General features: G+C 37.3%; 1 protein-coding gene across 3 annotated transcripts in view; it reads left to right on the plus strand.

The window, feature by feature from the left end:
- Positions 1-27,916, plus strand: part of PLXDC2 (plexin domain containing 2) — a 423,190-nt gene that overhangs the window by 137,727 nt on the left and 257,547 nt on the right. Inside the window, exon 1 of one of the 3 annotated variants that reach the window (XM_061126173.1) lies at positions 16,925-16,946. The exons of the other annotated variants lie outside the window; for them this stretch is intronic. Coding sequence (XP_060982156.1) covers positions 16,940-16,946 — 7 coding nt within the window. The 5' untranslated portion in view covers positions 16,925-16,939. Of the gene's footprint in view, positions 1-16,924; positions 16,947-27,916 lie in introns of those variants that run through there. 3 annotated transcript variants of the gene reach the window in all.

A 27,916-nucleotide genomic window follows, 5' to 3' on the forward strand; every position in this document is an offset into this window, starting at 1 on the left:
CAGGACGGGTCTTGTAAGATTGTAGCTCTTTAAAGCAGAAATGGACTGCTTTGGGAGATGGTGAGCATGTCTGCGGGCTTCCCTGGTAGCTCAGCTGGTAAAGAATCTGCCCGCAAATCAGAAGTCCCCAGGTTGACTCCTGGGTCAGGAAGATCCCCTGGAGAAGGGCTAGGCTACCCACTCCAGTATTCTTGGGCTTCCCTAGTGGCTCAGATGGTAAGGAACCCACCTGTGATGTGGGAGACCTGGGTTCGATCCCTGGATTAGGAAGATTCCCTGGAGGAGGGCATGGCAACCCACTCCAGTGTTCTTACCTGGAGAACCCCCATGGACAGAGGAGCCCGGCGGGCTACAGTCCATGGGTTGAAGAGAGTCGGATATGGCTGAGCGACTAAGCACAGCACAGCACAAGCATGTTGGCGTGGTCAAAGCGAAGGGGAGATCAATCTTTCAGGTTTATAGTGGAAGGAATTTTCCACTTTGCATGAGAGATTAAGTGTGATGACCTCATATCTGTTCTGTATTTGGTTTGGGGAAGAATGTCACTTAGAATTCATTCAACAACTACGTCAGGTTGTGACATTTGAATAGTGCTGTTCATTTGGGACACTTTATTTTCAGATATTATCAATAGTGGCTAGAATATAGGGGAAAAGCTAAAATAAAATGTCCTTTGGTAATGTAGATGGGATCCTGTAAAAACTGATTATTCCTTGCAACAGACGTCACCACCCGGTGTTAGACCGGTAAGTTTTGTCAGGGTAAGGCTGCCAATCCAAAGATTGAAAACAGGTGACAAAAGTTCTCTGGGGCACTTGGCGCCTGTAAGTAATCAGTTACTGTAAAAGCCTTGGTCAGACACAAATTAGCTTAATTGCTGATGACATTTTTAATAGCTGAAGGACCTCACAGCTTTATTTAATTAGAATTGCAATGCACTATATATATTGTAGCTGATCACCTCTGACAAGTGTTTCCTTCTCTTCTACTTTGTTAGCCTAAGTTACAATGTACCAGACATTTTATTTCTGTAATGGGAAAGGCTCATAAACACATGATGGAAGGCAAGACACACTCCCCTGTGTACTCTGCTCCAGTGTTTCTGTGTTGCATTTCTCTGGTCCTTGCATTCACCCATAACCAACCCTTAAGGAGAAATCAAATACATCTGTACTTGGTTTCTGTTCAGTGGAAATTAAATCCCACAAAAACCAAATGGAGGTTTGAACTGAAAATGCTCATTTTAAAAGTATGTTACTAGCCTTTCTGACACTTTATTCCACTGCTCTCTTGCCCCTCTCCAATGGATGTGGAAGCGAATTAAAGTTTATTCATAGGGGAATTGATAGATAAGAAATAAAGACTTAAATTGCTAACATTATCCCAAATCGGCACTTTCCAACTTTTGGGTTCTTATACTTCAAAGCATCTTTGGAAAATGTGGGGGAGGGTGAGAATTTAGTGGAAAGGCCAGGCTTTTGGAGAGGAATCTTTTAGCATGTCATGGGAACATTTTTGTAGATGCCTTTATGCCATTGGCCAGTGGTTCCATTAATATGATGAGATAAGTTTTGTTCTTATCAGACCCCGGGTAAGTCATCAGAAAAACTTTTGCTTTGTTGAAGTAGTAAGATACTGTACTTATAACAATTGAGACTGGCCATAAAAAAGGATACAAATATATATAAGGGGAAACAATGTAATGATTTAAAATACAATCTTTTGTTAATGTCAAAGGACAATACACTGCATGCGATTCAGAGAGAAGTGGCACATTTTCTGTTTTCTCTATAGGACTAGGGAAAACTATAAGGCAGAATTCTCCTTCACAAAATGGCTACATTTTCAGTTTAAGTGAAGAGTGATCAATAGATTTGGTGGAATTTAAATCTTATCCTACAGTTGTACATTAGCCTGTGTCCCCCAGCTGGTTCCCCCGCCTCAGGAGACCTTTTATTTTCACAGGTTGCATTGTTTCTTAGTAGGCATTGAGCTATCATTTAACAAGAAGGAAGCATTTTGCATTATTGTCTTTTGTCAAGCCCCTGCTTTGTATTTTATTGGTTTATTCAGGTAATGAATGACTGATTTCTTGCTTGGGAGCAACTTTTTGCTCTTGATGGTCCTCATATCTTTTATGCATCAACTATCTAATCACAATTAAAATTTAGAAACAGTAAGTCGCTTGGCAGACTACAGTGACATTTTCAAGGCAGTTCATTTGAGAAAGATAGAATTAAGCAGTAGACAGCGAATGCCTTTGTGTTGTGTATAACTGTCATGTGAACTTAAGCCTTCTGTTTACAGTGGAAACTCTATTGGATTACCTCACATAATCCTTCAGATTTCTGAGCAGTTTCTGACTGTGAAGCACATGTAGTAACTTCCTCTACATCCTGTGAAGACATTACCTTGGCATACTCTTGTTATTTAGGAGACAGTTGAATTTTTCCAGCGGTTACATTGTGCAAACATAAGACATCTTTTAGAGTTTCCTGACTATGAGATACTCAGATCCTCTGGTATGGCTTCGTAGCCCCCAAGCGTACCACCGTGGTTCAGGAAGGGACTTCTGGGGAGTAAGACGCAACATGCTGGCAACTCCAAGAACTAAGGTGGTGAAAATGTCATGGATGACAAACCTGGTGTCCCTCTGGTACCCCTGAGTGGTCCTGAACAAGTCCCAAGGAATCTAGACTAAACATGTTCTACCATGGGAGTCTTGCCCCGAATTTCATTCCAACATCACAGCGTAATTTGTCAGAAGTTGGCTTGGACCTAGCAAGTGTAAAATCCCTCGGATGTGTTGGGATTAAATTATGCAGCTGTTCCCAGTGTCTTTCAAGTCCTGCACTGCTCCTTTCTCTTTTCCTTAGTAAGATTTTTGAGTTTACATATAATTTTAAAATAGATATGATTAATTTATAGCATAGCTAGTTTGTGATTATTTTGTAGATTGTGAGGTTGCTAAATTATACAAATTTATTGTTGCATTCTATTGCTTACCTTTTAATTATTTCTATTTTTCAAGGAGCTATCAGTTCAGTTCAGTCGCTCAGTCATGTCCAACTCTTTGCGACCCCATGGACTGCAGCATACTATTAGACAGAGAATACACCAATATTTGAATATGTTATTTATTACATGATCAGTGAATTGTTTTAAGAGGTGGAAATTATGGACTAAAGCCAAAGCAAAACCCTGTGTATTTGGGTCCATCCCACAATCTCAGTTCCCTCTTATCATAAATATGTGGAAAAGTACTATAGACTTTTTTACAGAAGGGTAGCCTATCCCTTCTCCAGCGGATCTTCCCAACCCAGGAATCAAATGGAGGTCTCCTGCATTGCAGGTGCATTCTTTACCAATTGAGCTATTAGGGAAGCCCACTCTAGACTAGTTAATGTTTCGACTTTGACAGTCAAGGTTGCTATGCCCTGAATCAGAGGTAAGGAAGAAATAAAAGGCCTGAGAAGAGGGGATTATATTCTGAGGCAAGAGAGGCAAGTTGCATAGCCTAGTGAATTGGTAGCCTGCAAAGGGGTCATGTGCAAAGGTAAAGATTGCTATGGTCAAAATTCTAGGATGAAGGAAAATGAACAATGCCTGGGCAAAAGAAACGCATTTGGGTTTTCTACACTTAATGGTTTATTGGGTAACTTATGTTGTCCTAGACTTCTGCTTGGCATGTGGTTTTCCCCTCTATTCACCTCTCAGCAAACATTTATTAAACCCTTTTAACACAGCAATGCCCAATGCAGGCATCATGGAGAGAAAAGATGGAATTACCAGTGATGTAAGTCACAGTATGTCAGTTGCCATGATGAGGAGGAGAAAAGTCTTGTGTATGTGTGATCAAGCAGGGTGCCATATTGTTGTCCAACTCTTTTTTGACCCCGTGGACTGTGGCCCACCAGGCTCCTCTGTACACAGGTTTTCCCAGGCAAGAATACAGGAGTGGGTTGCCATTTCCTTCTCCAAAGGTGCCATGACCTATGGCTTAAGAACAGAATAGATGGGGGGTGGCAATCTAAGAACAGGGAGTGGCATGAACTAGGCATAGAGGTAGGCATGTCCAAGGATTATTTGGGAGTGGAGGAGCAGTTTATTTTTGCTGGAAGGTTTGTGGAGTGGGGTGGGACATCATTTGGAATGGTCTTTTTAGTATCAGATTAATAGGTCTAGCCTTTGTTCTGTCAATAGTTATGAGCCAGTAGAAGTTTTTGAACTGGTCATTTGACTCTATCATAATGTATCTAGCAACAGTGAGCAAGGGAGATTTCAACGAGGAGAGAATGGGTACAGGTTAAGATATTAGGATACAGAAGAAGTATAACCAGATGAGCTATGGTGTTAAAGTTGAAATTAAAACTAAGTGGCATTTAATTGATCAGTTGAAGGAATCTGAGCTAATTAATGTCCTTTAGGTACTTTTAAAAAAATTTTGGCAATAAATTTAAAATATCCCTACTCCCTATATACCTGGAAAGGAGAGTCAGAATTAAGAAAAATATTGAAAGGGTTAAAGAAATTAGTATTTTTGCTAAAGGAAAAACCCATAAGACTTCATTAACTCTTCTATGAATTGGGCAACTCTGTCAATTCATACGTAAAAGTTTATATCAAACTTCAGTTCAGTTCAGTTGCTTAATCGTGTCTGACTCTTTACGACCCCATGGACTACAGCATGCCAGGCCTCGCTGTCCATCACCAACTCATGGAGTTTATTCAAACTCATGTCCATTGAGTCAGTGATGCCATGCAACCATCTCATCCTCTGTCGTCCCCTTATCCTCCTGCTCTCAATCTTTCCCAGCATCAGGGTCTTTTCCAATGAGTCAGTTCTTCACATCAAGTGGCCAAAGTATTGGAGTTTCAGCTTCAACATCAGTCCTTCCAATGAACACTCAGGACTGCTTTAGGATGGACTGGTTGGATCTCCTTGCAGTCCAAGGGACTCTTTGGAGTCCCTCTGGACTCTGTGTGAGTCTTCCCCCACACCACAGTTCAATAGCATCAATTCTTTGGCGCTCAGCTTTCTTTATAGTCCAACTCTCACATCCATACATGACTCCTGGAAAAACCATAGCTTTAATGGACCTTTGTTGGCAAAGTAATGTCTCTGCTTTTTAATATGCTGTCTAGGTTGGTCATAACTTTTCTTCCAAGGAGCAAGCATCTTTAATTTCATGGCTGCAGTCACCATCTGCAGTGATTTTGGAGCCTAGAAAAATAAAGTCTCTCTCTGTTTCCACTGTTTCCCCATCTGTTTATCATGAAGTGATGGGACCAAATACCATGATCTCAGTTTTCTGAATGTTGAGTTTTAAGTCAATTTTTTCTCTCTCCTCTTTCACTTTCATCAAGAGGCTCTTTAGTTCTTCGCTTTCTGCCATAAGTATGGTGTCATCTGCATATCTGAGGTTATTGATATTTCTCCTGACAATCTTGATTCCAGCTTTTGCTTCATCCAGCCCAGCATTTCTCATGATATACTCTGTATATAAGTTAAGTAAGCAGGGTGACAATATATAGCCTTGACGTACTCCTTTCCTAATTTGGAGCCAATCTGTTCCATGTCCAGTTCCAACTGTTGCATACAGATTTCTCAAGAGGCAGGCCAGGTGGTCTGGTATTCCCATTTCCCTAAGGATTTTCCACAGTTTGTTGTGGTCCACACAGTCAAAGGCTTTGGCATAGTCAATAAAGCAGAAATAGATGTTTTTCTGGAACTCTCTTGCTTTTTCAATGATCCAATGGATATTGGCAATGATCTTTGATCAAACTTAGTGTCCATAATTTTGAAGTTTAGCTATTTAGTTCTTAATAAGCTTTAACTTCAGTTAATCTCTACATTTTAGGAGAAATTTTGTCATTTGCAATTGTTGCAGCTCTCTCAGTTGTCTGACATCCTCTAGGATTTGAGAATGTACAGGATGCTTTCCAGCAGGAACTCTGGCCAGTGCTGCCAAGGTAACCTCAGTGTTCTCGTTATCATAAAGGGATTCAGAGGCAAAAAAGAATATTATGATGGTTCAGATGGTAAAGAATCTGCCTGCCACATAGGAGACCCAGGTTCAATCCCTGGGTTGGGAAGATCCCCTTTGAAGGGAATGGCTACCCACTCCAGTGTTCTTGGAATTCCATGGACAGAGGAGCCTGGCAGGCTACAGTCCATGGGGTCACAAAGAGTCAGACACAACTGAGCAACTAACACTAAGGATGTTTTGACCTCTCAGTTTTTAGTAAGAAATTTCTAATTTCTACTTAAAGCCTAAAATTAGTAAGAAGAAATATATGACAGAGTTTCTCTGGTGAATCCTATGGAGTCAAAAGCTTAAGATTCAGGTTTACCTTTAAAGAGGAACGCCAGTTTTGCCGCTACAGAATAAAGTTATAATAATGGAATTTTCCCTCTGATGATGAATTACCAGTCTGAGAGGAAGTGGTAAGGGAATGGTAGCCCATCAGCCAGAAAGCCCCAAGAACAACCATTAATAAGCACTCTTTGGTTGAACACCTATCATTATGGGGTCTGAGCTTGCTGGGAGAGCGCCATTCTGCCTCCATCTGACATTCAGGACAGTCAGTAAGAGAATGAATGAAAGAGTATAAAAAAACTTCCAAAAACAGACTGAAGAAGCCTTCATTTTAGATAAAGAATAAATAACTAAAATTAGAACATTTTATTTTTTCAAGGGAGTTTTATGAGTGAAACTAAGAAATCTTTATAGTTAACTGTGAGTAACTTTAAGGAGTTAAGATGCACAACTTTCATGCATAATATTTTGAACATTAAAATATGTGATATTTTAATTTTGAGAGCCTAAATAGGAGGAGAGCAAGATTGACAGAGTACATCAATAGTTTGCCACTTGAAGTTATTTTTGAAAGGTCGGAGAATGTGTCCCATGTCTGTCAAGATTGTAGTGCTGTTCCTTTAAGAGAATTTCTTATGTCACATTTCCATCAGGAAGTCGGAGAGTGGCCAATTTCTCACGTAGTTCCACAATCCTCAACACAATCTACTTATTACAGAATCGTCATTGCACCACGAGAGGTAAATCGTTAGTTCCCCAACCAGCTGGTGGTTTCTGTGGCTCTGGTGGGGCTGTCAGCCAGTCTGTGGGCTGAAATGCTGGCGACAAAGCAACACTAACATGGGAACATGAAGTCATTTAAAGGCCATACTTGAAATGCTGGTGGTGGCTGGACCTTCCTTGGCGCTGAGAAAGAAAGGAAAAATAAATTTCTCAAAGCTTACTGTGTCAGTAAATGAAGTCAAGAGTTAGACTGCATGTAGGTAGAAACGTTCAGAAGGAATGTAGGAAAGATGAATGTATGATTAGAAGACTTAATTTCCAAATCTTATGGTTCTAGTTAACAGTAAATGTCATATAAAATGTCTCTGAGCAACTCATAAACTCCATGAGGACAGAGACTGGGTCTAGTTTTGCTCCCTATTTTAGCCCCAAGAACTAGTTTGCACTCAGTAGATTTTTGTGAAATGACTGAGTGAACAATTATCTAAAGTTTTATGACTGTGGTTATGTTTAAGAACATAATTATGCCAGATTAAATAATGAAACAATGAAATGCTCTGGTCCTGATTCTTAAAGGCCACTTATTGAGGGACCAAGGAAAAGGTCATAATTCTGAGTCTCTTGGGTTCTTCATGATTAAAATGAGTGTTAGATTAATTCATTGTTATTCTTCCCATTTTCATAGAAACTAGTGTGTCAAATAATTTAAAGAGTTGAATAAATATCATCAGGGGACTTCCCTGGTGGTACAGTGGTTAAAACTTTGCCTTCTGATGCAGGGGTTGCAGGTTCAGTCCTTGGTCAGGGAGCTAAGATTCCACATGCCTTGTGGGCAAAAAAACAAAACAGTGAACAGAAGTAATATTGTAACAAGTTCAATCCAGACTTTTTAAAGGTCCACAGCAAAAAAAAAAAAAAAATCTTAAAAAAAAAAAAACAAATAACCATCCTCAGCCCACATCCACAGCCCTATAATTTCCCATGGCTGTTTTCACTTCTTTTTAACTATTCCTCTTATATTTATTAACACATATCTAAATAATATGCTTATGGTGCTAGCTTTGGTTTTTCAACTTTACCATCTCATAAGACACAATTGCAAGATGAGATTTTAGCTCTTTGTATTAACCCCAACCTCCTATTACACACCATATTTCCAGCTTCCAAACATTAACCTAATTAGGACTGTGAAAGCACATTTTGGCTCTGAGCTATGTATGTATTAGGATTCCCTTCATCTCTTTTGAATTGGGTTTCTAGCTTCATAAGTTCTTTGTCTAATATTTCCTTTAATACCTAATTTTGGTACAGGAGTATACGCTCCAGTAGTTTCCTGAAAAAGAATGCTTGCGATATAGATTTTTGAGATTTGGCATATCTTAGGTGTTATACTTTCATGCAAAATTGATTGCATATAGAATTTTTAAGTTGGAATTCATTTACCTTCACAATTTTTGAAGGTTGTTTTTTTTTCTTCTAGTTTCCTGCCACACTTTTGAGAAGTCCTAAATCATTTTCACCTTTTGGTCTGTGATCTAATTTTTGTCTGTCTTTCAACATGTTTTGGTTGTCATATCCACAGTGTTCAAAAATTTCATGTTGCTCTGCCAAGTGTGTGTGTATAAACCCAGTGGTTTCTATCAGTCTGGAAACTCATCATTTCTGGGAAATTCCATTGCTTGGCTGTTTAATGTTTTACTCCTCCATTTCATTTGTTCCCCGCCCCCTCCCCCTGCTTTCTGGAGTTCCTGTTGTGAGATTTGGGTTAAGTTTAGGGTTAGAGTGAGGCTTTCTAGGTTAATAGTATCTCTCTTTTTTCCACTTTGCTTCTTATTTTTCCAAATATTTTTAAAAATTTTGCTAGATTTTCTAGTCAAAGTGCTCTTCTAAGCCTTTCCTTTTATTCCTAATATCAAAACTTTAATTTCTTAGAGTACTTTCCCCCTATTTTTATTTAAGAAATAAAATTGTATCCCTTATTTCATGAATGAAATATTATCTCTGGTATTTCTAAGGATAGTTATGGTAGTGTTTATCTCATTGGATAACATCATTTCCCTTCAGATTGTCTTTATCTGATTGGTCTTACTCTTTTATATCAGAGACATTCCTCAGATGTCTGGAAGTCCTTGGCTGTTCGCTCATTATTGTAGAATGGAGTGCTATAAAGCTAACTGCATTCACTCAAGGTTGATCTGGCTGAGTCTCATTTGTTGAGAAATCTCAGTATCACTCTCTGTCCTTCTTTTATGTTGGTCAGATTCTAGGACTTGCCACTAAAAGTATCGGCTGTGACCAATAGCATCCATATCACCTGTAAGCTTGTTAAATGTATTAGTAGAACGTCTGGCTGCAGCTCCAAAGCTTCTGATTATTATCTACTGTTTATCAGGATCCCATGGAGAACAATCTCTTCATTTACTTGGAGTTCCTCAACCCAGACACCAGGATCCTAGGAGGTGTGAGGGATGGCGCAGAGGGTGTTCCCACGTTTAGATGATAACCTTTTAAGTAATCTCCTGATGACAAGGCAGTGTCCCTGCCTTCATTATTGCCTGAAGTCCTAATCTGTTTGGGCTGCCATAATAAGCACCCATAGACTGGGTGGCTTAAATAAAAAATATTTATTTCTCACAGTTTCGGAGGCTGAGAGTCCAAGATCAAGGTGCCAACAGGTGGAGCATCTGGTGAAGTCTTATGTCCTGATTTGCAGATGGCCACCTTCTTGCTGTATCCTCTCATGGGGGAAAGTTTATAAGGGCAATAATTTCATTGGTAAAGTCCCCACCCTCGTGACTCAATCTAGTCCTAATTATTATACATCCCAAAGCCTCACCTCCAAATAACATCATCATAGAAGTTGGGGCTTTAACATTTAAAACCTGGGGGAACATTAACATAGCATCTGGTGTCACTTCTGTTTTATCCTTTCGGGATAACATGCCTCCAGCTTTTTGCTAAGGTGAGCAGAGAATCTGATGGTCTAGTTTCTTCTTAATCCTCCCCAATTTTCTGCCCCATATCCGTGCCTACTTCCTGATATAGTTGGTAGATCCAAATTCTGAGCAAATCAGCCTTCTGTTTTTCTGACAGCTAAACTTTTGTAGTTGTTTCTTTCTCCTCCATTTAATTTTTGTATGGATTTTTGTATTTAAACATTCCTGCACTCTGGGATTTAAAGTAAGATCAGGGGCAAATATGTAGATGTAGTTTACCACCTTAGCCAGAAGTAGACTAAATTTTAAAATTCCTCTGAATCTCAAATTTTATGTCTCAATTTCTTTGCTATCTTTACAGAATAAATATATATTATTATTTATTGGTACATTTACTTGCTTCTTTATAATTTGTCTTTACCCAGTGTTTAAAAATCTGAGCTCTGTCATTTCTAGTTATTTTATGTGAGCAATAAATAGTGCTGTGTTAAACAAGATTTATTTGTGTAGAAATTTTCTACGTACCCCGTTTTTTTTTTTTTTTTAATGTACATGAAAAGAAATTTTATTGCTCAAGTTTTAATTGCAACCTAGTTCTGAGGTCAAAGTTAATTAGCACCATCAGAATTCATTGTTAGGTCTAGGGGTGTTAAGAGTTTCAGAATCGCAAAAACATCATGTGTGTCTTATTTCTAGTTTCACCCCTCAGTAATTACTTGGCATCTGAACAAGATTATAAAGTGCTATCAATCAATCATAATTCCATGTAAGACCAAGCACTTTAAGCATTTTAATTATCACCAGACCTGCTCTTTGGTGAGTAATACTGCAGTTGGGGGCTTCCCTGGTGGCTCAGATATTAAAGAATCTACCTGCAATGCCGGAGATCAAGATTTCATACCTGGGTCAGGAATAACCGCTGGGGGAGAAAATGGCAACCCACTCCACTTTTATTGCCTGGAGAATCCCATGGACAGAGGAGTCTGGCAGGCTAGAGCCCATGGGGTCACAAAGAGTAGGACACAACTGAGCAATTAAACACACACACCCACTGCAAACTGGATGCTTTGTAGTCACAGGTCATTGACCACTCTGCAGAGTACTGATTGCAACTCAATGCTCACAACTATTGTTTCTTGTAACTTTGGAAATGACTAAACAAGAACTCGGTAATATTGACTCTAATTACTTATGAACATTTTCTCACATATGTATGTGTGTCTATGATTGTGTGTATGTGGGTGGAACAAGAATCACATGAAATGCTCCTAGACAACATTTCTCCAAGTTGCCAGACCTCCAGGTTGGCGAATCTTGCTGCACTTTAACATAGTAATGACTATGAGTGGTCCTTCAGCCTTTGAATACTTTTGACTTGGTTTAACCAAACCTTCCTGAAACCTTTGTTTGCTGCAGAACATCAGCTTGTTTCGCTTGTTTTGTTTTTGTACAGCACTTTAAGAAATGCTCCCATTGGAATAGGAACATGTTAGTGTCTCAGTCATGTCCGGCTCTTTGAAATCCCATGGGCTATAACCCACAGCCCACCAGGCTCCCGGTCTATGGGACTCTCCAGGTGAGAATACTGGAGTGGCTTGCCGTTCCCTTCTCCGGGGTATCTTCCCTATCCAGGGATTGAACCCAGGTGTCCTGCACTGCTGGCAGATTCTTTACTGCCTGAACCACCAGGGAAGCCAAAGCTGCAGGTGTGTGCATGTGCATGTGCACTCAGTCATGTCTGACTCTTTGAAGTCCCATTCCCGCCTTGGAATAGGAAGGCGTATGGTAAAACTATTTCGTGACACCTCTGTACAAGGTGAATTTTGTGTTTCCTGAGCGTCATTCAATATTTGGCACATACTCAATAAATAGTTTCAAAATAACCTGAACCAACTTGGATAAACTACTTTTTTATCAATATGTTTTAAGCAAGTTCTTCAAGTTATCATTTGAGTTGGTATGAGGTTTTTTGGGGGGTTTTTTTTTCCTCCCTACTTCAGATTCTCTGAAGGTACAACTGATCTGGTTTGCTTTACAACCAGGGGCTAGTTAAGTTCCTGCACATGTAATAATGTGAACTGACTCTAAACCATCTCCTGAAATAAACTTTGCCTCTGACATATCCACAGTGGAGAAATGGCCAACCCTAAACAATCCAGATTGATCTGAGAGCTTGGCAGTTGCTTGAATTTCCAATCGAGTCTATATCATTAAAAATCTCTTTAAAAAATTGTTTCTCTTGTCAGTTAAATGTCATATATGCTGGGTGTATTTGAAGTAATATCAAAGTATCTTATGTGTTATTAAAATTCTCTTTGATGATTTTTGTAGTGCCTCAGGCTTCTTATTTCAATTATATTTTGCTAAACTGTGAACATACAAGATGTAGAAAAGATGAGAAGGAATGTCGATTTGATAGCAGGTCTTTGCATTTTTTTTAATAGCAAAATGTTATGATTTCTTTTATATCTATTTTTTGCTTAAATGGATGAAACTTTGTGATGGATATATGTAGTTGAAGGTCGTAGTGTATCAACGTATTTTTATCAAGGTGTATTTGTGGGGGTGGGGGGAGCCTGATACTCTTGTATGTCCTTCACAAAATCTACTTAAATACCAAACACACCATAGAGGATCAGGTAACATTTGTTGGTAAGTCTAGTGTCTTACAGCTTCCCAGATGGCTCAGTGGTAAACAGTCCACCTGCTAATGGAGGAGACGCAGGAGACGGGGGTTCGATCCCTAGGTCGGGAAGATCCCCTGGAAGAGGACATGGCTACCCACTCCAGTATTCTTGCCTGGGGAATTCTACAGATAGAGGAGCCTGGGAGGCTACAGTCCACGGGGTCAAGAAGAGTTAGACACAACTGAGGATAAGTGCACCATGACATGATCTAGTGTCTTATTGTGCTCAGACTGCTATTCAAAAATACTATACACTAAGTAATTTAAATAACAATTTTTTTTTTTTCTCACAGTTCTTGAGGCTAGAAATCCAAGTTGCTGGCAAATTCAGTTTCTAATAAGAGTCTCTTCTTAGCTTGTACACAGCCACCTTCTCGCTATGTTGGCACATAGCCTTTCCTCTGGTGTCTCTTCTTATTGTATCACTAATCCTGTCAGGTCAGGGCTCACTCTTATGAACTCATTGAACCTTAATGACTTCCTGAGAGGCCAAATCTGAAATACAGCCACACTCAATGTTAGGGCTTCTACCTGTGAATTTTGGAGTGACACAAAATTCAGTCCATAACCTCTGGTTTTATAAAATGTATTTTGAGTTGGTCTTGATTAATTTATTAAGAATTACATTCCAAAACTTTAAAAGAAAGCACTGAGTGTTCTATTTTCTTGATTTTTTTAATTGAAGTAACATTAGTTTATGTTTCACATGTACAATATTGTATTTCTACTTCTGTATATACTGTAGTATGCTCACCACCAAAAATTTAGTTTCCATTCATCACCATACAATTGTTGTTCAGTTGCTCTGTCATGTCTGACTCTTTGTGACCCCATGGACTGCAGCACACCAGGCTTCCCTGTCCTTCTCTGTCTCCCAAATCTTGCTCGAACTCATTGATGCCATCCAACCATCTCATCCTCTATCATCCCCTTCTCCTCCTGCCTTCAATCTTTCCCAGAATCAGGGTCTTTTCTAATGAGTCTGCTCTTTGCATCAGGTGGCCAAAGTATTGGAGCTTCAGCTTCAGCATAAGTCCCTCCAGTGTGTATTCAGGGTTGATTTCTTTAGAATTGACTGGCTTAATCTCCTTGCAGTCCAAAGGGCTCTCAAAAATGACAACAGTTCACATGACTCGTTTTAATCCTGGAGTTCTTTGTTGGTCACTTGTGTTTGATTTGCTATGGATGCAGTCAGAGTCATCCTTGCATTCTGTTAGCCCTTTTTACTATCCTGATTTAGTCATAAACTTCACAATCATTTTTCTTCTTGAACGTCATAGACTCATGAGCTTATTTAAACTGTGAGATAAGACAGCTTTTTGGAATACAATTCAGTACAAGCAAAAATAATACCTGTCTGATTTATTACTTTGATTCTTTGTTAGGGGAGCAAAATTAATGTTTTTTAATTTAACATTGATAACGGACTTACATCACTTAAATATGGAAATCAGGGTCACTGGCTAAATTTTTTATGGGCAACAGCAAGAGATTTTTAAAAATAGACTTTATTTTTAGAGCATTTTTAGGTTTACAGCAAAACTGAGAAGAAGGTACAAAAATGTGTCATTTATTCTGTGCCACTTACATGTACAACCTATCCCACTGTCAATATTCCTCACCAGAGTAGCATATTTGTTACAATCTATGAACCTACATTGACACATGGTTATTATCCATAGTACATAGGATACAGTCAGATTCACTATTAATGCTGTATATTCTATGGCTTTGGACAAATTTATAATGACATATGTCCCTGATTATAATATCAAAGTAATTTCTTTGTCCTAAAAATTCCCTGCATTCTCCCTCTTCATCTCTCCTCACCCTCAACCCCCTGCAACCACTGATCTTTTTATTGTCTCCATAATTGTGCCTTTTCCAGAATGTCAAATAGTTGGAATCACAGTATGCAGCCTTTTTATATTGGCTTCTTTTACTTTCTAATATTCACTTAAGTTTTCTCCATGTCTTTTCAGAGCTTGATAGTTCATTTCTTTTTAATGCTGAATAATATTCCATTGTCTGGATGGTGAATTCATCCATTCACCTCCTGAAGGACATCTTTTTTTTATTTTGAGATGCCTATTCAGCATCTAGTTGGCAGGTTTTGTATTAAAAAAAAAAAACAATAAAAATCAGCTTCTTTGTTAGTGGTGCTCATTGCAAAACAGGATTGTATGGAAATAAACAATGTAACCTTCATTCTACAGGAATATCATTTGTATTTCTGAAGGGATACTGAATCATCGCATGATATTATTATGATTGGTATTATTGAACAAAGAACAGCAGCTCTGAATAGTCAATTTATTTCTGTGAGAAGTGAATCTGCTAAAATTTGAATATGTTATCATAAAGTTCATGTCAGTACATGCTTTTTTATTCCATTTATATGGGCTTTAGTATATTTTTTAAATCTAAAATTATTCATATCTCATTTAGTGGATAAAAAAATCTTCTGAGTAGCAACTCTCTTCAGGTAACCCCGACTAATCAGTAATGAGAAAATTCTAAATCTTGAATCTTCACTAGTGAGTCAATTGATATAAATATCAATAGTAGACTCAATAACAATTAGTGGGTAATTGCTTAAGTCCATCCCTTTTTCTAAATGAATCTAGCCAAATCAGAAGACAATGCCATTTTCTTGTGAAAAGCAAAAAGAGAGGAGAGAAACATTTTTCTTCAATTTTCCATGATAGTGCCTTTCATAATTCAAGGGCTATTGAGAAAAATTAAGTAGATAATGGTTTAGAAAGCACTTTTCAAAGTGGTATAGGCAGATGAGTTAAAATAAGTTTTTAAATATTGGAAGAGAAGTCTTTTCTATGTCAGAATAAAATCAGAGCCAATATCCACAGATTATTTAATGTTTTCCTTCATGTTCCTCCATATTCCATAACTTTGAAAGGTACCCCCAAGGTATAAACATACGATGTTTTATCCCAGACTCAGATAAAATTCTTTGGAGTTTTACTATGGCAGTGTTTCTCCAAGCGTTGTTCTCTGGTCTACCTGCCTCAGAATCTCCTGTGGCCTTCTTAAAGAGAAAGGACTTTAGGAATCTTCAGGAACACTGTGATTCTGATGCATTCTAAAACTTGAGAAACTAATTTGAGTGCGTTTTTGCTGTTTTAGGAAAAAATTTATTACAGTTTAACACATAGGCCTTTTGATTTTATAACAGCTACCCGTAATTTCCCCTTTCATATTTACTCTTCTAGAAGGAAATTGTACTTCTGCTTTTTTCCCTGAGATTATGTTGTTTAACTCATTCTTTCCACAAAAATTTATTAAGCATCTAACAGAACTTTAAAAGTTTATCATCTGTCAAAGAAAACCACTTTGGACACAGTGTTTGCTTGTGAACAAGCAAAATTTAGGGGGCCTTAAATTTTGAGGCCCCCCCCCCACTGTATTGCCTTTTCTTTTACTTTAAGCCAAAATTGCTTTTCTCTCTACCTACTATGATATTAAATAAAGACAGAACAAATCTTGTTCTTTGCTATTCCATGCCACACCTTAATACATAGAATTTAAATGTATATTCTACTATTGTGGAGATACTATAGTAGTAGATTATAGTGGACACTATTTTTTTTCCTTTTCTTACTTAGAGACATTGCTGATGATGTTGCATATATAAAATTCACAGTCAGATATTTTATGTGTCTTATTAAATACATAAAATGAGAATTAATGATCCTAGACATTTAAGTTGTTAGTCACCTATCAGCTTAATTACTTATTTTTCTTCCCGTAGTCCACTCTTTTATGCTAATTGACAACTCATTGGAATCAGTCAAGCCCTTATTGAGTAAACATGTTATTCTTTCTATATGACAGCTGAACATCTTCAGAATAAAAGTGTTTTCTTTCTTACTGTTATCAGTAGAGCCTAAAATGATAAAAACAACTTATATTCCTGGTAGTGGAGGTGATCTTTTGAAAACGTGTCAGATCATGACCTTTCCTGGTTAAACCTTCCACTGACTTTCCAACTGTCTCAGAGTAGAACCCCACTCCCTTACACACTGCTAGTGCCTTGTGTAATCTGGTTCCTCCTCATTTCCCCAGCCTACTCTTAAGCCCTCTGCCCAGGCTCCTTCTCTTCCAGACACACTATTCCTCCTTCAGATTCTCCAGTAGAATGTCCCTCCCTGCTTGGGCCACAACTCTGGTTGCTTCTTCTGCCTACCGCTGGGAAGCCTTTGGAAAGTTTGAAGATGGCCTGTAACAAGATGTGATTCATGAGAATGAATGAATGAATGTACGGTAAGAAGAAGAATGCATTTCTTTTCTTAAACAGGAAGTGACATAGGCATTTTGGGGGAGTGCTTTGAAATGTGTCAAATGTCTGATATTGGTAAATGTATTATGGATTGGCATGAGGCCTTTCTAATTGGCCCCACAATAAGTTTAAATATGGTAAAGTTAGGATTAGCATTCTCAGAGCAGACCTGCATCTAAGTTTAGAAACAAATTTACATATAAATAGAAAATTAAATCAGTTTTCTAACCAGGTATTTTTGAAAATCCAATAACAGGTTAACAAATTTAAGGTTTATACAAGCACACAGAATATTTTTGACTTAATTTTAATTAAACTTCATGAAGTATTTGATGGATAAGTAAAAAGAGGAAGAAAGCATTCTCTTGGCATTCTAAATATTAATAGCACTGAAGGATATTGATGGCTTTACAAAAATGATCCCAGACTGCCTGTCTGTTACCCAGCCAAGTAATTCGTAACAGAAGGCAGGTTAAAACACTTCACGCTAGAGCAGTGTGTTGTGAGATGTGAGACATTACATAAAGTTAAAGCAAGAACAAGCTGACGTGTTTTCTTCTCTTTATTCACATGCCATTCTTTATAAGCAATACATTTGAAAGTTTGCCTCAGAGCATTTTGTGTTTTCCTCTGGGGAAATGTGAAAGAAAATTATCTGTGTAGAAATAAAAGCATATTAAGTGTGTTAATTCATTCTGCAAGGGATGAAGAGGCTTGTGTTGGAGTAGGACTGGAGTTCAATTCAAATCGTGATTTCTGTATATGAACATTGGAAATGTTCATGACCAGTTATCACCACTTTTTGAAGTGTGAATTCGTTAGGAGTGAAATTGTACATATATGTTTAATTTATTGATATCTCTGTTTCCCAATGTTCTTTTTTTCAAGTACGGCCATTCTTAGGGCTTCCCAGGTGGCATTAATGGTAAAGAACCTGTCTGCCAATGCAGGTTAGATGGAAGAGATGCCAGTTTGAACCCTGGGTCGGGAAGATACCCTGGAGAAGCCCACGGGCAGGGCAGCCTGGCGGGTTGCAATCCATAGCATTGCAAAGAGTCAGACACAACCGAAACAGCTTAGCATGGCCAATCTTAAGTTAAATTAATTAAGCTATAAATGGTGTACAACCGTTACCCAGGTTTCAATCTGGTGTAAAAGGACAACCAAGGTTCATTCCTTTTGTTTGAAGAACACAGAACAGTGGACCCAGATCCCACAGAGCAAACCACAGCAGGTCACACCTGCATAGCGTGACCATATGTCAGCCCAACTGCTAACTCCAAAAGAATTCTCTCTAATCAACTCCCCAAATTATTTTTACACAACTTTGTCATTTTTGTTCTAAATACTTCCAATTAAAACCTCTTTTTCTTTCCTTTTTTTCCTTTTCCTAGTTTGTCAAAAGGCTTGTCTGGCTCTTTGATGTAATGTGCATCTCACCTCCCCTATGACATGTTTTTATACCCATTCAATACTTTAGTTTGTACCCCTTACTACCTTAGTTTCTTCCTTTTGGTTTCCAGGGTGTCATGAATAGATATTTGGATTTAAATTGATTAAAATTTAGATATTAGTGTATGCCTGCCATCCTTCTTTACCCTAGGTTGACTTTCTAGCTTTTGATGCTGTTTGCTTTTTTAAATTTTTATTTGTTTAAAATTTTTGTTAACATAATGGAAGAGTTCAGCATTATAACTTTCACTTATATTTTATTACTTTACCCCTACTCTATCTTGTTTAAAATTTAGAATCTTTCCCCCAAATAACTGCATTTATTCTTCCTGTGGCTTTTTTAAAATGATGAATGAGTTTAGTGTTTTTGTCCTTGATTTGGAACCAGACTCACCATTTGTATACCTGCTCTTGGGGTTGTTTGTTGTATGAGACTACGCTTCACTTGTTGGGGTTTTGAAGATTCAGTGTTTTGAAAGTCTCTGGAAGTCTACCTGATATTTAGGGAAACTCAAAATTGGAAAATACCTGGTAGGTGGATAGCTTTCAGAAAAGAGGAGGACATTCCAATATTTTATAAGAGTTTGGACACTCTCAGAATTATAACCAATGATTTCCTACTATTTTTCATGAATTCTATTCATTCATTCATTCATCAAATATTAAATAATTGCTTAAATAATAAGAATATAGAAAAAGGAGCAAATGTAATCAATGGGCCTCTTTGGGGGGGTTCATTTTTTTATGTGGTAAATACACATAGCACAAAATTTGCCATTTTAACAATTTTTAACTATGCAATTCAGTGGTATCAACTACACTCATCATGTGTGGCAGCCGTCACTGCTATCAATCACCAGAACATTTTCTTCATCGCAATTGTACTCATTAAGCAATAATTCCTCGTTATTTTGCCTTTTCAGTATCTGGTAACCTCTACTCTACTTTCTGTCTCTAATATTTTGACTACTCTATGTACTTCAGATAAATGGAATTATATTTGTCCTTTTGAGTCTAGTTTATTTCAGCTTGCACACTCTTCAAGGTTCATCCAAGTTGTATTATACATAAGATTTCTATTCCTTTTCATGGCTGAATTATATATATATATACACACATATATATGTATACATAATATATAAACCATGTTTGTTGAGCTTTATATGAAAATGTATCCCTGTATCTTTCCTTTATGATATAACCATGCAAAGGCACCTACACAGCATAATAGTCTCATATATTAGGAAAATATATCATGGTTTCAACAAATTTGTCTGAGACAGATTTATATAACGAATGATTTTCTGAAAAAATTTTATAGAGTTTTTAGTAAGCCGACCAATCCTTTAAATTTAAAAAATGAGTTACCTATCTCACAAAAGGGTTTGAATAGGATAATAAAAAAAGAAACAAGGGAATAGCATTTAAAAATGTTGACTCACTAACAATCAAAAATGTAAATTAAACTAGTGAGATTCTGTTTTTTCATTGAACAAATAGGCAAAAATAAATTTTTTAAGACACCATTAGGTGATTGATGAAAATATGGGATATCTGGCTTCATGTCCTTCTGGTTATTTTATAGACTGATGCAGTTTAAGTGCAATAGAGTACAGACATAAATTGTTCCTGAAAAAGAATTGAGGCTGCTCACAAAAATTAACCTCCACAATCAACTTAAAAATTCAGCAATTGATGATTAATTAGATACCTTATGATGTATCGTAATAAGTACTTAAAGTGGAGACTACTCCAGTTTATCTGGAATTTGTTTGTATGAGTCAAAAAAATGTTTATAAAAAAATAATTCAGGGATAAAGGAAGAATGAAGCAATAGACTCTAAAAGTTTTGGCGTTCTCCTGATCTCTACATGGTTGAAAGGTTGCTTTGGATTTCTATCTCACTTTGGTGGCTTAATTCTTACCTGGTGGTCTGACTATTTCAGGAATATATCAGAGAAATTGAAATCTAACTTTAGTACAGTTTTACTGTCTTAATTTCTTTTTTAACGTAATTTTGTTGATTGTAGTTTATTTACAATGTGAGTTAAATTGTGTAATCAGCATAATGTATGCAATCAAGCAGTTTAATTAGGCAATGTTATTTAAGAAAGTAGCTACAGAATTCAGATATTCATACCATTTTAGAAATTCTTGGAACTGTATTTTAAAACTGCTATTTGAATGGTAGTTGATATTCAAATTTAAGTATTTCTCTTTTCAAAAAAAAGGAAAAATACAGTGAATTCAGTGGAGTAAAAATATAGTATTATAAGTATGATAGCTTGTAAAAACATCAAAATTTCTTGACTAAATTTACATTATTCCTCTTATTCCCTGTTCTATTCCTCATTATTTTCCCAGTTTTTTACTTGAAGTATTTAAATCCTTATCAAAGAGACTATTTGGAACATGATTGTTTTTAATTGAAAATCATAGGTTTACATAGAGAAATATTTTCTGTGTCAACATGTTTCACCCCAATACTATCTTGAGTTAGTCTTAAGGGGAACTAGGCAAGGAGATAAATCATGGAAGTTTTCAGCTAATAAATACTCAAGTTCTTAATGAAGTGAACACATCTTTGTATATAAAGTATTTCTTATTTAATTATAGATAGCAAAGTGTCAGTTTTGTTTAAAGAATTATATGCTTCCTACTGTAACTAATATATTATTTATGAATCCTTGCCTCACAATGCCTTTGATATTCAGAAGCATAAATCTTTCCTGTGATTTCTTTTAAAGAACTTTTTTGTAAAGTTATTTGGAGATATCAAAGCTGAATAGTTTTGCCCATTGCTTTGTGGTTCTCAGGTCATGTGAAAATATATTGCATTAAATATATGAGTTAAATGTGAGAAGTAGAATAACGGGAAAATCACTTTGCCTTGCTGTATTAATCTTTCTGAACCTTTTGAAGGATGCTACAGATAGAATGTTGTAACACTAATATTTTACTTGATGAAACACATATAGGAAAAGATCATAAAATATAGGAAATTGCACAGAAATTGACAGGGCTACATCTAATTTTCTCAAGAAATAACCCCCTAAAATATAGGTATACAAAGCTAAGAATTTTAAGGAGAGAAATGAGAGTGCCTTAAGCAAGAGCTGCCATGAGAGAAAATGCCAGGTCACCACCCCAAATGTATCAGGACATATCTCAAGGAAATAGCCTGGGCAGTTTTAGTGAACATCTATTATAATGACAAGAGTCGGACACGACTGAGCAACTTCACTTTCACTTTTCACTTTCATGCACTGGAGAAGGAAATGGCAACCCACTCCAGTGTTCTTGCCTGGAGAATCCCAGGGACTGGGGAGCCTGGTGGGCTGCCGTCTATGGGGTCACACAGAGTCAGACACGACTGAAGTGACTTAGCAGCAGCAGCAGCATTATAATAACAAAAAAGAGCACAAAGATGAATAAAGACATGACACCTCCCATGGATAAGTTCATGGTAGTTTGTGAAGGAATGGCATTTAATCAATAATTACACTTTCATGAGAAGAACACGGAAATGGGTTTAATTAAAGTTCTATGAGATCCCATTAAAATATTCTGTCTAGGAAAATCTTCTATTGGTTATGAAGGAAGGCTTCACCAAGTCAGAATCTTTGACTTTCAAATGGTAGAGACCTAGGGATTTTTTCCCTTGCCATAGAAGTAACACATTATAGAAAATGTACAAAATAAAGATATGTCAAAAGAACAAACCAAATAAAATGGACTGCTTCCAACTTGCATAACACAGAAAAAAATCATTAGTAATACTATAATGTATTTCTTTCTCTTCTTAATTTTGCATTCATATGTATATGTTTTTCCTTTTAACCAATTCAGATAATACTATTGCAGTTTTTTATACTTAATCATAAATCATTTTGCATATCTAGGATTTCCACAGTATCAAATCCTAGAAGACTTTTACTACAGATGGAAAATATGCACATATGAAATTTGAATTAAAACTGGAATCTGCCTACCAGTGTTAGAGAGTACAATACTATTTTCATAAAATAATCTTATCAAATACTAACAAGTACAATCTTTGTGAGAGTAGTATATAAAAAATTACAATTTATTATATTTCTCTGACTTCTTAAAATGTTAAATATTCTAATATATTTGGTAGTATTTATATTTCTTTGCTGTGAATTACCTATTTATGGAATTTGCCTATTTTTTACGTTTGAGGACTAGCCTTTTAAAAAAATTCATTAGATAGGATATACTTGTGTATATTAAGGAAAATATACATGATTGCAATTTTATAGATCAAAAAATTGAATAGATATACATAGTATTAATCTTAATGTGTGCTATTGATGTTTTTCCTGCTGGCCTTTTAAATTTATATAAAACAGAAATAGGATTTTTTTAACTTTCTACTTAATGTTCTTTAATGTCTTTGTGTGTGTGTGTGTGTTTGATGCTCAAATTTGAGCACCTTAAGCATATATTTTTAAGCCTATATTATCAACTCTGGCAACAGTAGAAAGCCAAAAATTCCAGTCTGTCATTGTACTTTTCATCTTTATCCAAGAATGATATTCAACATTTAACAATGAATATTATCTGTTTAGTAATAATGGGAATAGAGCAGGCTATAAGGCTGAGCCCTGACTTTGCCAAACCAGGTCTTTAATTCCTTAGTTGTTGGATTTTGTGAAGGGCATTGCTCATTATTTTGGGGATAAGTAGAGAGTGGGGCGCAGTTAATATGTTAATTTGTGGAAATCTGGGGATATTTTGATAATGGTATGAGTTATATTGGGCTTCCCGGGTGGCTCAGACAGTAAAGTGTCTGCCTGCAATGTGGGAGACCCAGGTTCAATCCCTGGATCGGGAAGATTCCCTGGAGAAGGAAATGGCAACCCACTCCAGTACTCTTGCCTGGAAAATCCCATGGACGGAGGAGCCTGGTAGGCTACAGTCATGGGGTCATAAAGAGTCAAACATGACTGAGTGACTTCACTTTCAAATCAAAGTTACAAAAACATAATCTGATAGAAATATTAATACATCTAATACATGAATTGTCTGTCATCTGTGGTCACTGGCTAAGTCAGCCTAGGCTCCTTTATGGATGCATATGTGCTAAGTCACTTTTCTTTGTGACCCTATGGACCATAGCCTGGCAGGCTCCTCTTCCATGGAATTCTCTAGGCAAGAATAGTGGAGTGGGTTGCCATGCTCTCCACCACGGGCTTTTCCTGACTCAGGGATCGAACCCATGTCGCTTACATCTCCTGCATTGGCAGGCAGGTTCTTTACCACTAGCGCCACCTGGGAAGCCCTCCTTTATGGATCTGACCCTACAAACTAAATATGGGCTAATGACAACATGCAGTGAAACTGAATCTATCAGACATCTGGCAGCCATAACTTAATAGAAGGCCCTTAGTGATTTGGGTCATAGGCATTTGGATGTCATCTTTGACATGGGGCACCATGATAACAATTGATTCTACCTGCCCTATTTTGCCTCAGGAGACTAAACTTTCCTTAGAGGCTGTTGGCCATGACTGGTCCTTGTTTACAGAAATTTCCATCTGCATTGGCTAGCAGAGTCACACTTTTCATGCATTGGATTTACCTTTTGTTTTAAAATTGGCCATTCTGAATACAAGAAATAAGGGTAGTTGAGGATGGCCAATAATAAAGAAATATTGAGATATTTCATTAAACAGCTTTAGTTTTTATTGTTCTGTGGAGACTCTGCCAAAGCCTTTGACTGTGTGGATCACAATAAACTGTGGAAAATTCTGAAAGAGATGGGAATACCAGACCACCTGATCTGCCTCTTGAGAAACCTGTATGCAGGTCAGGAAGCAACAGTTAGAACTTGACATGGAACAACAGATTGGTTCCAAATAGGAAAAGGGATACATCAAGGCTGTATATTGCCACCCTGCTTATTTCACTTATATGCAGAGTACATCATGAGAAACGCTGGGCTGGAGGAAGCACAAGCTGAAATCAAGATTGCTGGGAGAAATATCAATAACCTCAGATATGCAGATGATACCACCCTTATGGCAGAAAGTGAAGAAGAACTAAAGAGCCTCTTGATGAAAGTGAAAGAGGAGAGTGAAAAAGTTGGCTTAAAACTCAACATTCAGAAAACTAAGATCATGGCATCTGGTCCCATCACTTCATGGGAAATAGATGGGGAAACAGTGGAAATAGTGGCTGATTTTATTTTTCTGGACTCCAAAATCACTGAAGATGGTGATTGCAGCCATGAAATTTAAAGATGCTTACTCCTTAGAAGGAAAGTTATAACCAACCTAGACAGCATATTAAAAAGCAGAGATATTACTTTGTCAACAAAGGTCTGTCTAGTCAAGGCTATGGTTTTTCCAGTGGTCATGTATGGATGTGAGAGTTGGACTGTGAAGAAAGCTGAGCACCAAAGAATTGATGCTTTTGAATTGTGGTGTTGGAGAAGACTCTTGAGAGTCCCTTGGACTGCACGGAGATCCAACCAGTCCATCCTAAAGGAGATCAGTCCTGGGTGTTCACTGGAAGGACTGATGTTAAAGCAGAAACTCTAATACTTTGTCCACCTGATGAGAAGAGCTGACTTGTTTGAAAGGACTCTGATGCTGGAAAAGATTGAGGGCAGGAGGAAAAGGGGACGACAGAGGATAAGATGGTTGGATGGCGTCACCGACTCAGTGGACATGGGTTTAGGTGGACTCCAGGAGTTGGTGATGGACAGGGAGGCCTGGCATGCTGCAGTTCATAGGGTTGCAACGAGTTGGACATGACTGAGCGACTGAACTGAACTGAACTCAACTGTGGAGACTCTAAAGATTTATAATAAATGGATTCTCACAAATAGTAAACCTGAAAACAAATGCGTAGAATATTTTATATGTGATTCCAAATAGCCTCAAGTATGTTAATGAGATATTTAGCTAGCAAGTAGATGATACAATTTTATAAGCTACGAGAAACTGTAAAAGCTATAAATTTGCTCCTTCTTATTTTACACATGTTTAGGGTCATGTAACCTAAAAATTCTATATCCTTTTTGGCTTCATGATGCTGTGTTTTCTGCTGAAAATCGTAAAACCTTATTAAAAGATGGACTCTTAGATTTAATTACATGCTGTTTTCACTATCTGTAGGTTATTTGGAGGCTATGGCTGATGTGGAAATGAGTTTATTCGCCAAATCTGACAGATTTCTTGGAAAAATCAGCGAATAGCTTGAGTTCTCTGACAATCATCTTTGTTATAATAAAATAGGAGGCTATCATCATGGTAAAACAAGTCCTAAAGTCTACTTGAAGAAATTCAGTTTTTCTTTTAAATTTCTGTTGGGGAGTTTTAATAGAAAATACTCAGTTAACAAGATTAATTATCTGTTTTAAAGTACTTCCAAACTTTTCAAGACGTTAAAAAATACAATCAGTTTTAAAGTGCTCTTATTTTCTGCTGTTTTTACATCAACTTTGTTTCATTTCCTCCCATTGGCAGAGTCAACTTGATGAAAATGAAATATTATATTCTTTATTTGCTTTCACTGCTGGATTGTTTACATATTTTTGCCATTTCAAATAGTGCATTTTGTCTGAATTTTTTTTGCTTTGTTTTAGATTCTTTGTGTCATCTTGTCGTTCAGTCACTGAGTCATTCTGACTGCTTGTGACCCCATGGACTGCAGCTTGCCAGGTCTCCCTGTCCCTCACTGTCTCCCAGAGTTTGCCAAGTTGATGTCCATTGAGTCGGTGATGCTATCCAACCATCTCATCCTCTGCCACCCTCTTCTCCTTTTACCTTCAGTCTTTCCCAGCACCAGGGTGTTTTCTTTGTGTCAAATCATTAGGCTTTCTGACAGATGTCTAATTCTACCCCTGGAAGATTCATCTGAAGTAGATTAGATAACAGTTAATACCAAGCCTATGGGTCCAGCTCTGGTTATTTTCCTAGTGTATCACTTACCCTGTCATATACATGTTTACTCATATGTGAGATAGGAAATGCCAAATAGTACATGCCAAATACATTAACATATGCAAATATTTAGAATAGTGGGTTACATTCGGCCAATCCTAAATGAAGATCAGTTATTATTACTAATATTATTATCATTAACCCATTATTAGAAACAATGCATAGATCACCTCTGTTTATAACTGTTAACACAGTTTTATTTTCTCTTTATTTTTAAAATTTTAGTAAATATGGACCAATACCTTAACATTGTCTTAAATAATATTAACCTTTGCTCATAAAGTTAATCATGTTTTCCATAGAATAATTAACCATTTTATATATAAGATTAAGATCTCTGCTTATTATCTTATTTAATAGTAAGGTTAGAAAACTATTTCATTTTTAATGTGCAAATTTTTTCTGTACATACTTTGGATTATTTGGTTATATTTTCCCATTCTCTTTCATTTCCTGTGTGTTTTTTCTTGACCTGCCTAATGTTCTTCACTGGAAAATTACTGCGAGCGACCAAGAACCCTGTGATGACTGAGAAGTCAGAGAAGGGGAAGAGTGGAGAGTTGGAGAATGCTGGACACTCACATCTTGTCTTAGGCCTTTGTGGTTCTTCTACTCTGTGCCTCAGAGACTGGACTCATTCTTCAGACTCGTAGAGTAGTCTCCGTTTATTTTCCACATTTTATTTACCATGTCCTTGTTTCAAGTACTTCATACCTTTTCAACCTCCCTGGGCCACGCCCACGTTCTTCAAAGACTTGTATTCTATTTCTTACTGAGTTCATGAACCGGAAAGAATTGCCACCATGGGTGTTGCTGAACATCACCAACTGGCCAGCGAGCTTTTGTTGAGTCAAACTCATGTCCGATAAGGAGAAGCTGCTATTGCTTTGTTTTCCCATAGTTTTCTCCTTCCGCTCTTTTATCTGACTGAGCAAGAGACATAATTAAAGTCTCAAGAAGTTGGACAACAGATCACATACATAATCCTTTAAGACACTGTCTCAAATGAGTCTGGCCAACCATTCACTTACTCATTCATTAATTTGCTTTTCAAAAAGAAAAAGCTTTGGGTATTTATCATATGTCAACATCCATGTTTGTACCAATGGGACGAAAAGTATAAATAAGATCGAACCTCTGTGTCGGGAGACTTCACGGCCACTGTCAAGTTTGGTGATGTGATAGGAGGACTCACAAGACTCGGTTGTGCTTTGTTAGAAGTAAAAGGCTACAGAGCAAAATCTGCAGAGGGAAAAGGCACTCGGGGTGATGTCTGGGGAAAGCAGGGCAGGTTTCCAAGAGCCTCTCCAGTGGGAGCACAGAGGAAGCATTTACTTCCTCCAGCAACCGGTTGTGATAACAACTGTGTGAAATATGGTCAGACAGGGAAGTTCACGAGAAACTCAGTGCCCAGGGACTTGTACTGGGAACCGTTCACATAACTACTTTCTATCTGCCATGTACCTAAATTCCACACTCCTGGAAGGAAGACAGGTGGTCAGCATAAACAATATTGTTTGCCCAGGCAG

Source organism: Dama dama, chromosome 23, assembly GCF_033118175.1.
Source record: "Dama dama isolate Ldn47 chromosome 23, ASM3311817v1, whole genome shotgun sequence".
NCBI lineage: Eukaryota > Metazoa > Chordata > Mammalia > Artiodactyla > Cervidae > Dama > Dama dama.